At 47.3% G+C, this 13,861-nt stretch overlaps 1 protein-coding gene across 1 annotated transcript in view; it reads right to left on the reverse strand.

Annotated features, from left to right (window-relative positions):
• Positions 1 to 13,861, reverse strand: part of LOC143925091 (leucine-zipper-like transcriptional regulator 1 homolog) — a 45,482-nt gene that overhangs the window by 17,814 nt on the left and 13,807 nt on the right. Inside the window, exons 2-3 of the mRNA XM_077449681.1 lie at positions 5,123 to 5,368; positions 2,668 to 2,747 (exon numbers count right to left, since the gene is read on the reverse strand). Of these exons, the coding sequence (XP_077305807.1) occupies positions 2,668 to 2,747; positions 5,123 to 5,306 (264 nt within the window). The 5' untranslated portion in view covers positions 5,307 to 5,368. The remainder of the gene's footprint in view (positions 1 to 2,667; positions 2,748 to 5,122; positions 5,369 to 13,861) is intronic.

Below are 13,861 nucleotides of genomic sequence, written 5' to 3' on the forward strand. Positions count from 1 at the left end.
TATATATATATCACACTCTGTATATTTCCAGCACAGATAAGTATTTACACTACTTGATAAACTTCATTCCATCACAAGACATGCGGTTTCAAGTTTCCCCAACAATGGCACAAAGGAAAACATTCGGCACTCTGTACATAATACATAAATAAATAAGAAGCTGAAGACATCGGGAGTGCTACACACGTCCAAATCATTGAATTAAAGAGCAGAGAGTGTAAGCCGTATATCCCGTCCCTCTGCCCCTCCCCCTTTCCAGCAAGTCTCAGCTCATAAAAAGGGATTGTAAAACGATCACCTTGAAAAACAGCCCATTCAGTTAAAATTATTCAATTAAAAACAAAACATTTATAGATTAAAAAAAATAAAAAATACCCCACACATTATGAATACATTTCCCCCCCCCCCCACTTTTTTTTTTTAATAAGTGATCTCATTCCCTCTGTTCTCAGATGTATATGTGCTGGAGGGGGGGAGGAGAAGCAGCGTCACACCCAGGGGTGGACTGACAAATCATGGAGCCCCTGGGCAATAGGAGATTATGGGGCCCCCCGGGCAATCAGAGATTATGGGGCCACACAGTATACAATCACACAGTATACACAGACATGTTTCTATTGGTTGAAAAGGTACTGGAGAGGTGGGGCAGCTATAATATCGGGATTTTTAGACCAAAAGGATGTCGGTAAGAGAACATAGATTTTTACATACTGTCCCTGGTTTTACTGAGGCTGGCAACCCTGATAGGGCCCCCTAGTGGCCCAGGGCCCTTGGGCAGTGCCCGAGTGGTTGAATGGTCAGTCCGCCGCTGGTCACACCGAGCTTCCCAGTGAAAGTCTGTGCAGGGGAGGCGTGTCGGGACAAGTCTGATCATTGGAGGAGAGCAGGCCGAGTTCCCAGCACAGCTAGAGAACTGACCACGCTGTGCTCTGCTGCTTAGTGTGGTCAGTTTTTAAGCAGGAAAGCAGAGGGACTAGCAGGAACACCAGGGGATTTCACACAAAAGGAAGCAATACAAAGAGAACAGGAGACTCTCATACAAGGACGTGGTACATTAGTCACATATAAGGAATATTAAATGTTAGGGTAATAAACACTTTAAATGAAGCTGGTGCTGTATGAAAAAAAAATTTAAAAAAATTATTATTATTATTATAATAATAATAATAATAATAATAATATCAGGAAGAAGAAGAATGAGGAATGTTCATAAACATTGATCAGACAGGAGATAGAGAGATACAAAGTAACATTGTTTATAAACATTGTGTGTCTCCATCTCTCCTTTAAATAATGTTTATATACAATGTTACTTTGAATCTCCCCATTTCCTGCCTGAACAAGGTAACATTGTTTATAGGAGAGACAGGAGATAGAGAGATACAATGTAACATTGTTTATAAACAATATTCAGACACAAGATAACATTGTTGCTTTTGTAACTATCTATGCCATTTCATTCATCTACATATTCGGGATGAGCTTCCATCTATATGATGTCAGTTTAGACAACCCGGCAATTGTTAAAAAAATAAATAAAAAAATTATATATATATATATATATATATATATATATATCTCCTTCTATTAACCCTTAGTTTATCCCAATCATCTCCAATTGCCGCCTCCTCCCTCTTCTTCCTTCAAAATTATTTTCCTGCTAAATGTATTTAACTGTTTATTTATTAATCAATAAATGTTGTGTCATTTTTGTTTTTGCATTACTTTTTTAGTATTATATTTAAATAACAAAAAAAAAAAAAAAAACAATTTTCATTCGTAAGACCTGCAATGTTTTTTTTACTGGAATCATAATGTAACTTAAAATTATCGAACATTTATACTTTTAATCCACAGTAAGATGATTTTTTTAATATTAACACTGGTGAGAAGAAAAAAAAATATTAAAAAAGGTTTGTTACATTTTGTCTAATATTGCATTAATTTATTTTTATTTTTTGCAAGACAATCTCACCAAATGAAAGCCCTGTTGGAAGCCAATATATATGTATTGCATAAATGCCTTAAGCAATGACAACGTTACACCAAATAAATAAGTGCATAGATAGAACATAAACATTGCTCTGGTCAAAATGGGGTGTACAGGGGTGAGAGATGAAGTGGTTAATAGAATAAAAATGAGTCATCTTTATTCTGCACCATGCAGGGTCACCATCTACTTCCTGCTGGCTCACAGGTAACACAATCGGGTACATCCTGGTGCCTGTGCAGTTCTTGGCTTACATTCACAAATGTCTGACACAGATCAGCCCCTGCAGCAGCCTGTGGCTTAGCAACTTGCTAAAAAGTTACAATGTACAGTCTGATCACTGGGGGAGGGGAGACTGAGGAAATGCTTCCTCCTCCAGCCACAAAGTTACAATGTACAGTCTGATCACTGGGGTAGACTGAGGAAATGCTTCCTCCTGCCTGCAGCAGATTGATGACATCATCTCAGTCTAGGCAAGGTCACTGACTGGGTGGATTTTTAATGATAAAAAGGTGGAGATTTTCGGAAGAATGATCCTGTTGCTGTACACTGTGACGTGTCTGGAATGTATTCATGCGGATTTGGAACCTTACTGACAGGTTCACTTGAATTGCTCTTTATATGGGAAATTTACCGCTATTGTTAGAAAAGAAAAATTGCAGAAGTAATCGGCTCACCTGATAAGCCACCATGGAATGTCCTTCCAGCTTCTCTGGAGCCTGCCGGCCGCCCGGGAGCTGCTCCCACTGGTCCAAGGCTAAAAATAAGAGCGAAATGAGTGAGACACACGGACGGACGGACGGAAGGGGGGGGGGGGGGTCTGTGTACCCAACACGGGATCAGATATGCCACCATGATCTGACAGATACTCCACATGTAATAAAAAGCAGTGCTTTACTCCAGCCAGCCTCTGCAGCTCATATTTGTTAAGTAAAAAAAAATAAAAAATTATTGATTAGATATTGGTTCTTTTTGTCTAAATAAGGTGAAGCATCATCCAGCATATCACCCACAGATTTTTTTATTTATTTGAAGTCACATCATGACTCTTCATTCATCGCTCCTGCCCCCATCCCCCCCTCCTTCACTGACTGCCCCTATAGCAAGCCATGGAGGAACTCATGCATGCTTGCTCAGAGACCTGCTCTGTGTCCATAACCCCAAAGAACAGGGTCCAGCCCCACCTACCGGTCCCTCCTCACTGGCTATGAGTGGCTCTTGCTGCTGTGTCTCAGCCAATGAGGAGGCAGAGAGCCGGACAGCAGCAGTTCTCGTGCACATTGCTGGATGAGCATTGGGCTCAGGTCTGTATTTTAGAGGGGGCTGCGGGGGAAGCTCCATATTGAGGGTTTTTTTAACTTCATGTGTAGCATGTACACTTTAACTACTTCCTTACCGCAATATAGCTGTTACAGTGTGGCTCTGTTCTGGGAGGCGGGGGGGGGGGGGGGGGGTGGTGTCCATGGACGTCCTCCCGGGAACCACGCCCCACATTCGGCGCACTCTTTGGCTGTGTGCAAAGGACACGGTGATCAATTACAGATCGTGGTAAAGGGCCAGTCACTGCAGCCCTTTACCATATTGATCAGCTGTGTTCAATTACAACTGATCACAGTGTAAACAGACTTGCCGGTTACGGCAGTACCTTCCTCATGCGCTGTGACAACAGGAGGTGAGCCAGTAATCTGAAATCCTGACAGGGGACATGTACACGGATCATCAGTGCCCCGATTAGTGCAGCCTCAACAATGCCCATCGGTGTCTCCTCATCAGTGCCACCCAGAGCTGGACTGGGACAGAAATTTGGCCCTGGACTTCATCCAGACCGGCCCACTTACATTTTGAGTGTCCCATCAGCAGCCCCTTACATCAGAGTGTCCCATCAGCAGCCCCCTTACATCAGAGTGTCCCATCAGCAGCCCCCTTACATCAGAGTGTCCCATCAGCAGCCCCCTTACATCAGAGTGTCCCATCAGCAGCCCCCTTACATCAGAGTGTCCCATCAGCAGCCCCCTTACATCAGAGTGTCCCATCAGCAGCCCCCTTACATCAGAGTGTCCCATCAGCAGCCCCTTACATCAGAGTGTCCCATCAGCACCCCCTTACATCAGAGTGTTTCATTAGCAGCCCCCTTACATGAGAGTGTCCCATCACCAGCCCCCTTACATCAGAGTGGCCCACTGAGCCATCGGCCCACCGGGAAACTCCCTGTAGTCCCGATGACCAGTACATGCCTGGTGCCACCTATAAGTGCCCATCAATGTAGCATCATCAGTGCCACCTATAAGAGCAAATCAGTGTCTCCTCATCAATGCTCATCAATGTAGCCTCATCAGTGCCACCTATAAGTACCCATCAGTGTAGCCTCATCAGTGCCACCTATAAGTACCCATCAGTGTAGCCTCATCAGTGCCACCTATAAGTACCCATCAGTGTAGCCACATCAGTTCTACCTATCAGTGCCCATCAATGTAGCCTCATCAGTGCCACCTATAAGTACCCATCAGTGTAGCCTCATCAGGGCCACCTATCAGTGCCCATCAGTGTAGCCTCATCAGTGCCACCTATCAGTGCCCATTAGTGTAGCCTTATCAGTGCCACCTAAAGGTACCCATCAGTGTAACCACATCAGTACCACCTATCAGTACCCATCAGTGTAGCCTCATCAGTGCCACCTATAAGTGCCCACCAGTGTAGACCAGATGTTGACCTCTACTGAGCATGCTCCAGTTTCAGTTGCCTTCTAAAGTCTTCTCTTACTCATTTTTATTTTGAGCGGCAACAAAGAGGGTGGGCTTTAATGCATCCACAGGCAGCAGAGGTTTCTGTGCTTGTAATGATCGGTATCCCATGAGACTGGCTCCCAATCATGTGACCACAATGACAGCCAATCACAGTGCTCATGTGATTAGGCAGTCTTTCCTGTCCCCTATTAAAGGGATGCCTAGGTTGGGTGGGAGAAGCATTGCGAGACGCTCGCAGTGTGCAGTGAAATCACAGAACTGAAATCAAATGTGGCACATGAGTCAGTGACCGCTTCTATCGGAATCTGATCACACAGGTGTCCAGCCTTATGACAGAATAAAACCAACATGGCGGACAGAATTCATGGAATATAGGAAGTTCTCTCACCTATGTTATACCTCCAGAAGTCGCCGAGGACATAGTCCTGCCGCCCGCCGTGGATGTACAGGAAGCCGTTGTGAACGGCGGCGGCGTGTTTGAAGCGGTCACAAGGCACTTTCTCCCGCCGGGATAGCGGCTCCCATGCACAGTCTGCGCTCTCATTGATCATACTTACCCTCTTCTCCAACATGGTCCGAGGGGGTCAGGACCTGCAGCAGGGGGTCCGCCTGCCACACAAAGGTGCCGACATTTCTGTAGAAGACAATAAAAGGAATCATCAAAAAAATAATATGAATCCTCTAAATCAGGGGTCTCCAAAGTCTCTAAACAAACTGTCCTTCACACTTTAAGGGGGCTGGACTGTGGCCTTTGGAAGTAGAAAAGGTTCCGTTGTCAATGGGAAACAATAATGCCCCATCTTTAGTGTCGGTGGGAGGAATAGTGCCCCATCAATGGTGCCGGTGGGAGGAATAGCGCCCCATCAATGGTGCCGGTGGGAGGAATAGCGCCCCATCAATGGTGTTGGTGGGAGGAATAGTGTCCCATCAATGGTGTCGGTGGGAGGAATAGTGCCCCATCAATGGTGTTGGTGGGAGGAATAGTGTCCCATCAATGGTGCCGGTGGGAGGAATAGTGCCCCATCAATGGTGTTGGTGGGAGGAATAGTGTCCCATCAATGGTGTCGGTGGGAGGAATAGCGCCCCATCAATGGTGTTGGTGGGAGGAATAGTGTCCCATCAATGGTGTCGGTGGGAGGAATAGCGCCCCATCAATGGTGTCGGTGGGAGGAATAGTGCCCCATCAATGGTGTCAGTGGGAGGAATAGTGCCCCATCAATGGTGTCAGTGGGAGGAATAGCGTCCCATCAATGGTGTCGGTGGGAGGAATAGCGCCCCGTCAATGGTGTCAGTGGGAGGAATAGCGTCCCATCAATGGTGTCAGTGGGAGGAATAGTGCCCCATCAATGGTGTCAGTGGGAGGAATAGCGTCCCATCAATGGTGTCGGTGGGAGGAATAGCGCCCCGTCAATGGTGTCAGTGGGAGGAATAGCATCCCATCAATGGTGTCAGTGGGAGGAATAGTGCCCCATCAATGGTGTCAGTGGGAGGAATAGCGTCCCATCAATGGTGTTGGTGGGAGGAATAGTGCCCCATCAATGGTGTCAGTGGGAGGAATAGCGTCCCATCAATGGTGTCGGTGGGAGGAATAGCGCCCCGTCAATGGTGTCAGTGGGAGGAATAGCATCCCATCAATGGTGTCAGTGGGAGGAATAGTGTCCCATCAATGGTGTCGGTGGGAGGAATAGTGTCCCATCAATGGTGTCGGTGGGAGGAATAGTGCCCCATCAATGGTGTCGGTGGGAGGAATAGTGCCCCATCAATGGTGTCGGTGGGAGGAATAGTGCCCCATCAATGGTGTCGGTGGGAGGAATTGTGCCCCATCATTGGTGTCATTGGGCCTCATTGTTGGGTATCATGGGGAGGAATTATTGGTGTCAATGGATGAAATAGTGCCCAAAAGGCTGAATAAAAGCAAGCAAAGGGCTGCATCTGGCCCTTGGGCCGCAGTTTGAAGACCACTGGTCTAAATAAAGGTCCCAGATTCACAGTTCCACACAAAAATAAAATAAGACCACCTGGCCACTGTACAGCATTCCACATTACTGGACTCCACCATTATTATTATTATTATTTTATATATATATTACATTTTTGCAGGGGGCTTTTATTTCTGTCTGTGACCCCATTCAGGAGATTTCCAGTCGCTTCCCGTTTCTGGAAGGCACACACAGCATTGTCACAACATAGATACATAGTTGGTAAGGTTGAATAAAGACACCAATCCATCCAGTCCAACCCGAGTGAGTGTCTACAATTGTCCCTATCCCTGTACATCGCACACTCACATTGGTCCCTACCCTCAGGGAGCCCACGATCCAAGGTCCCCATTCATACACTTGGGGCCAATTTTGGACAGAAGCCACTTAACCTACCTGCATGTCTTTGGAGTGTGGGAGGAAACCGGAGCACCCGGAGGAAACCCACACAGACACAGGGAGAACATGCAAACTCCAGGCAGGTAGTGTCACAGTTGGGATTTGAACCAGCGACCCTTCTCACTGCTAGGCGAGAGTGCTAACCACTACACCACTGTGCCGCCCACAAGTTCTAGTCCCTCCCACAAAATACTGCCCCTGCGTGAGAGATTTCCCATCACTTCCTGTTCTCAGTCAGGGTACAGAGTTGTATGCAAGTGCCCATCATCCCCCGCACACCATTTAAAAAACAAAAAATATAAATATATATAAATATATATATATATATATATATATATATATATAATCTATATCTATCTCATGTTGGGCAGAATCGGGGTGCCATGAGGTGATGCACAATCCTCCCTAATTCCTGCCATCTGCAGCTCTGATAGTTTCATATTTCATGTACTAGACGTGAAGGTGGCAGATACACTCAGAAATAAAATGATGACATTGAGTATCCATTATTATTTCCTGGAGGTACCTGTTGACAATCTAACATGTTTCAGGCACTGGGAAGAGAGGGAAATAGGGTATTCAGGCCAGCACAGGGGGGGGGAGCTCTGGTGTGATTCTGTGAAGGTGCTTTTTCATAATCCGACGGCAGCAGAAGTGACACAGGAAGCAGCTGACAATTGCTGGTAACCATTTCAGAAATTCCCCAAAAATGTGGCCGGTCCGGACTTCAGTGTGGCTAATCCTGGGGGGGGGGGGGGGGGGGGGAACTGATGAGAGGCGGAGCTAGGAGTCAGAAGTAGAAATGTCATCACCAAGAATCCAGAGAGTCATTTACCCCTTCATAATTCAGCACAGGGATGGTGGGAATGCCTCATAATGGGCACAGCGGGTGCACAGACCCGGGAACTCAGCACAGGGATGGTGGGAACCCCTCATAATGGGCACAGCGGGTGTACAAACCCGGGAACTCGGCACAGGGATGGTGGGAACCCCTCATAATGGGCACAGCGGGTGTACAGACCCGGGAACTCAGCACAGGGATGGTGGGAGCCTCTCATAATGGGCACAGCGGGTGTACAGACCCGGGAACTCAGCACAGGGATGGTGGGAGCCTCTCATAATGGGCACAGCGGGTGTACAAACCCGGGAACTCAGCACAAGGATGGTGGGAACCCCTCATAATGGGCCCAGCGGGTGTACAGAGCCGGGAACTCAGCACAGTGATGTTGGGGATCCCTCATAATGGGCACAGCGGGTGTACAGACCCGGGAACTCGGCACAGGGATGGTGGGAACCCCTCATAATGGGCACAGCGGGTGTACAGACCCGGGGAACTCAGCACAGGGTTGGTGGGAACCCCTCATAATGGGCACAGCGGGTGTACAGACCCGGGAACTCAGCACAGGGATGGTGGGAACCCCTCATAATGGGCACAGCGGGTGTACAGAGCTGGGGACTCAGCACAGGGATGGTGGGAACCCCTCATAATGGGCACAGCGGGTGTACAGACCCGGGAACTCAGCACAGGGATGGTGGGAACCCCTCATAATGGGCACAGCGGGTGTACAGAGCTGGGGACTCAGCACAGGGATGGTGGGAACCCCTCATAATGGGCACAGCGGGTGTACAGACCCGGGAACTCGGCACAGGGATGGTGGGAACCCCTCATAATGGGCACAGCGGGTGTACAGTGTTGACCTTTTCTCTCCCACACAGTAACTTCCAGCTTCGAACATTTATGAGCTGTAGGAAAATTTGTTGCGCTGCGGAGAAAATTGCATAACGCGCAGCACAATGAAAAGCCATTTTTTTCTGAGGGCCTCAAAACCACAAAGTGGAATCCGTGTCCCAGTCTTATGAAGGGCCATCTGTGCAATGATTGTGAAAATACGATTGTGTCAGGGACAATAATGTAACAAATCTCTTTTAGGAAATATAAACGGACATCTGGGAGAGAGATGCACAGGACCCCCATCTCTGGGACAGACCCCCGGAACACTCCAGAGAGGAGTTCATCCATGTGCTGCTTCAATGTCACCGTCCAGTTATAGACTGGGGGGGGGCTATGATGACCTGGGCTCAGATGAAGTGAGTTGAAGGACACTGGCTGTCAATCAACCAAAAATTGGTGACATCTAGGGGTGGGGGGGGGAAGTACTTCTGTTCCTTGTAAGCACATGAACACTGCATCCCATCTACTGATTCTCCCTCCCCCACTCTGTGCTCCCACCCTATGTCTCTCCCCACCTATCCCCCCTTCTCTGTCCCTCCTCCCCACCTACGAAACTTCTTCTGTCTCCCACTTATGCCCCCCCTGACCTCTGTCCCTCTCCCCACCTATTCACCACTCTTGATGTCTCTATCCCTAAACCCTGGGATTGACGCGTTTCGCCCAGATTGGGCTTCTTCAAAATCCACTTGATGTTCACAAAATATTAACCACTTGCCGACCAGCCGCCATCATTATACTGAGGCAGGTCGGCACGATCCTGCAAGCCGCTGTACTGCAGGGGTGCCGACGGTCGTGGTGACCACCGGCCACGAGTGATCGCGGGCACAACAGTGTGTGTGTGTGTGTACCCAAATCCCAGTTCTGTGAGGAGTGACAGATCGTGATTTCCTAATAGCTAGGAATCACGATCTGTCATTTCCTCTAGGTCAGTCCCCTCCCCCTACAGTTAGAAACACAGACTGGGAACACACTTAACCCCTTGATCGCCCCCTAGTGTTAACCCCTTCCCCGCCAGCGACATTTTTATAGCACTGATTGCTGTATAAATGTCAATGGTCCCAAATTATATATATATATATATATATATATATATATATATATATATATATATATATATATATATATATATATATATATACACACACACACACACACACACACACACACACACACACACACACTAGTAAAAAAAAAAAAAAAAAAAATAAGTATGTGTGTGTATATAATATATTTTGTTTTTTATTAATAATAATAATAATAATAATAATAATAATAATATTATAAATCTATCCCCTATTTTGTAGAGGCTATAACTTTTGTGCAAACCAATCAAGATATGCTTATTGCGATTTTTATTACCAAAAATATGTAGAAGAATACATATCGGCTTAAACTGAGGGGAAAAAAAAAAAAAACAGCTTTTCAAAATAAATAAATAAATAAATAAAAATTTAATGGGGCTAATTATTATAGCAAAAAAAAAGTACAAAATATTGTGTTTTTGTCAAAATTGTCGCTATTTTTTTGTTTATAGCACAAAAAAATAAAAACCACAGAGGTGATCAAATACCACCAAAAGAAATAAAGTAATAATGGTATTCCCACGCTACTGGGAGACTAAACAAATGGAAATTCAAATAAAATAAAATAAAAATTGGTTACAGCAAACCACCGACAGGGGTGCAAACCCCACCCAAATAAAAATGTAAGAAAAAAAATCAATATATGGTGATGCGCTCCAAAGAAAACTCAGAGCAATACTAGGGCACCTTATTTCTTTGGAGCGCATCACCATATATTGATTTTTTTTTCTTAAACCACCAAAGGAAAGCTCTATTTGTGGGGGGGGGAAAAAAAAAAAAAAAAAGGGGCATCAATTTTGTTTGGGTGCAATGTCGCATGACCGCGCAATTGACGGTTAAAGCGACGCAGTGCCGAAACACAAAAAATGGCCCGGCCATTCAGCAGCCAAATCTTCCGGGGCTGAAGTGGTTGACCCAAAATAGTGGATATAGCAAAAGGCGGGTGATGAGGCCGATTCACACCAGTTATCCCCTAAAGATGGTATAAAATAAATAAATAAATAATGAGAATTAGGTTTCTACAGAACAGAAATCCACATTTGAAACCACCAGACCAGGGCGGGGTGATGAAAGGGGGGGGGGGGGAGGAGGGGGGATCATGGGCATATTGGACGATAATGGACGATAATACCACCAAACATTTACATGAGTTATAGACGGTGCCAGTCCTGGAGGCAAAAGAAAGTGCCGCAAAGTCGGCCCAAATGGCAGCAACGATGACACCCCATCTGCCCCCCCACCTGCCCCCCACTTATCCCCCCGACCTCTGTTCCTCTGCCCACTCTATGTCCCACTCCCCACCTATCCCTTCTCTTTATGGGTCTCTCTCCACTAATCTCTCAGATTCTGGCCCTCTAACTCCCCTATCCCCCCTCTCTGTGTCCCTCCTCACCTATCCCCCCCTCTCTGTGTGCCTCCTCACCTATCCCCCCCCTCTCTGTGTCCCTCCTCACCTATCCCCCCCCTCTCTGTGTCCCTCCTCACCTATCCCCCCCTCTCTGTGTCCCTCCTCACCTATCCCCCCCCCTCTGTGTCCCTCCTCACCTATCCCCCCCTCTCTGTGTGCCTCCTCACCTATCCCCCCCCTCTCTGTGTCCCTCCTCACCTATCCCCCCCTCTCTGTGTCCCTCCTCACCTATCCCCCCCTCTCTGTGTCCCTCCTCACCTATCCCCCCCCCTCTGTGTCCCTCCTCACCTATCCCCCCCCCTCTGTGTCCCTCCTCACCTATCCCCCCCTCTCTGTGTCCCTCCTCACCTATCCCCCCCCCTCTCTGTGTCCCTCCTCACCTATCCCCCCCTCTCTGTGTCCCTCCTCACCTATCCCCCCCTCTCTGTGTCCCTCCTCACCTATCCCCCCCCCCGGCCCAAATGGCAGCAACGATGACACCCCATCTGCCCCCCACTTATCCCCCCGACCTCTGTTCCTCTGCCCACTCTATGTCCCACTCCCCACCTATCCCTTCTCTTTATGGGTCTCTCTCTCCACTAATCTCTCAGATTCTGGCCCTCTAACTCCCCTATAGTGATGGCCGAACGGTTCGCCCGGCGGTCGTTTCGCGGCGAATTTCCGACTTTCGCCGTCCGCGGGTTCGAACGCCTTTTTCCGTCGTTCGCCCCGGCGGACTTACGTGTTTAATGTATACAAGAACTTTAACCTTTCGTGACACGTTTATCATGTGTTACAGGACAACCAATTGAGACATGACAGCTCATGGACACTTGGACATTCCCCCTAACCTATAAATACACCCGATCCGGTGGCCATTTTACATTCTTTCTTCTGTCACTGTAGGGAAAGGATCCTGTGTGGAGTAGGGACAGAGAAAACGCTAGCTATTTGGTACACAAAAGTTCTTTTCAGGACTGGTATAGGTGTTAGGTCAGCAGCCTGAGTTTCTTTTGTCAGTTTAGATAAAGGGACAGAGCGCTGTATGCTGCTATTTTAGGGACAGCTCAGCCAGATTAGTCTTTCTTCATCATCATCATCATCATCATCATTAGCTGTTACTATCAGGTCCACAAAAGAGCTGTTCCAGCTAATCGTTCCAGCCTACTCTTTTTTGCCAATTTGTATAGGGACAGGCAGGAAGCAGTGTGTCAGGCAGTGAGGATAATTTTAAAGACTTGCTGTTACTATTAGTTCCACAAAGGTTCTTTTCAGGACTGGTATCAGTGGTACGGTAATAGGCTTGTACACGTATAATATTCTTTCTTCCAAATATAGAAAGAATATTATACTTGACTGCTGCCCTTCTGCTGCAGTCTGCTAATCATTCACAACTCACTTGTTCCACAAAGCTCTTTATCAGGACTGGTAACTTGGTCTGTCTAGGGTGCTACGGTACATAGGCTTGGGTGCGGTACAGTCTGCTGTTCTGTAAGGACCGCTATCGGTCCACAATAGATAGGGTTGCCGTGCACTACTGCTGACCGCTGCCCTATACTGCAGCAGTCCTTCAGCGGTATAGGGACTGACGCACAGTCTGCTAAACACTAATACACAACCTGCTTGGTCCACAAAAGTTCTTATAAGGACTGGTAACTTGGTATAGGGTGCTACGGTACATAGGCCTGAGTGCGTTACAGTCTGCTGTTCTGTAAGGACCGCTATCGGTCCACAATACATAGGGTTGACGTGCACTACTGCTGACCGCTGCCCTATACTGCAGCAGTCCTTCAGCGGTATAGGGACTGACGCACAGTCTGCTAAACACTAATACACAACCTGCTTGGTCCACAAAAGTTCTTATAAGGACTGGTAACTTGGTATAGGGTGCTACGGTACATAGGCCTGAGTGCGTTACAGTCTGCTGTTCTGTAAGGACCGCTATCGGTCCACAATACATAGGGTTGACGTGCACTACTGCTGACCGCTGCCCTATACTGCAGCAGTCCTTCAGCGGTATAGGGACTGACGCACAGTCTGCTAAACACTAACACACAACCTGCTTGGTCCACAAAAGTTCTTATAAGGACTGGTAACTTGGTATAGGGTGCTACGGTACATAGGCCTGAGTGCAGTACAGTCTGCTGTTCTGTAAGGACTGCTATCGGTCCACAATACATAGGGTTGCCGTGCACTACTGCTGACCGCTGCCCTATACTGCAGCAGTCCTTCAGCGGTATAGGGACTGACGCACAGTCTGCTAAACACTAATACACAACCTGCTTGGTCCACAAAAGTTCTTATAAGGACTGGTAACTTGGTATAGGGTGCTACGGTACATAGGCCTGAGTGCAGTACAGTCTGCTGTTCTGTAAGGACCGCTATCGGTCCACAATACATAGGGTTGCCGTGCACTACTGCTGACCGCTGCCCTATACTGCAGCAGTCCTTCATTGGTATAGGGACTGACGTACAGTCTGCTAATCACTAACACACAACCTGCTTGGTCCACAAAAGTTCTTATAAGGACTGGTAACTTGGTATAGGG

Source organism: Lithobates pipiens, unplaced genomic scaffold (genome assembly GCF_037356315.1).
Source record: "Lithobates pipiens isolate NorthernLeopardFrog02 unplaced genomic scaffold, aLitPip1_a1.2 Scaffold_22, whole genome shotgun sequence".
Lineage (NCBI taxonomy): Eukaryota > Metazoa > Chordata > Amphibia > Anura > Ranidae > Lithobates > Lithobates pipiens.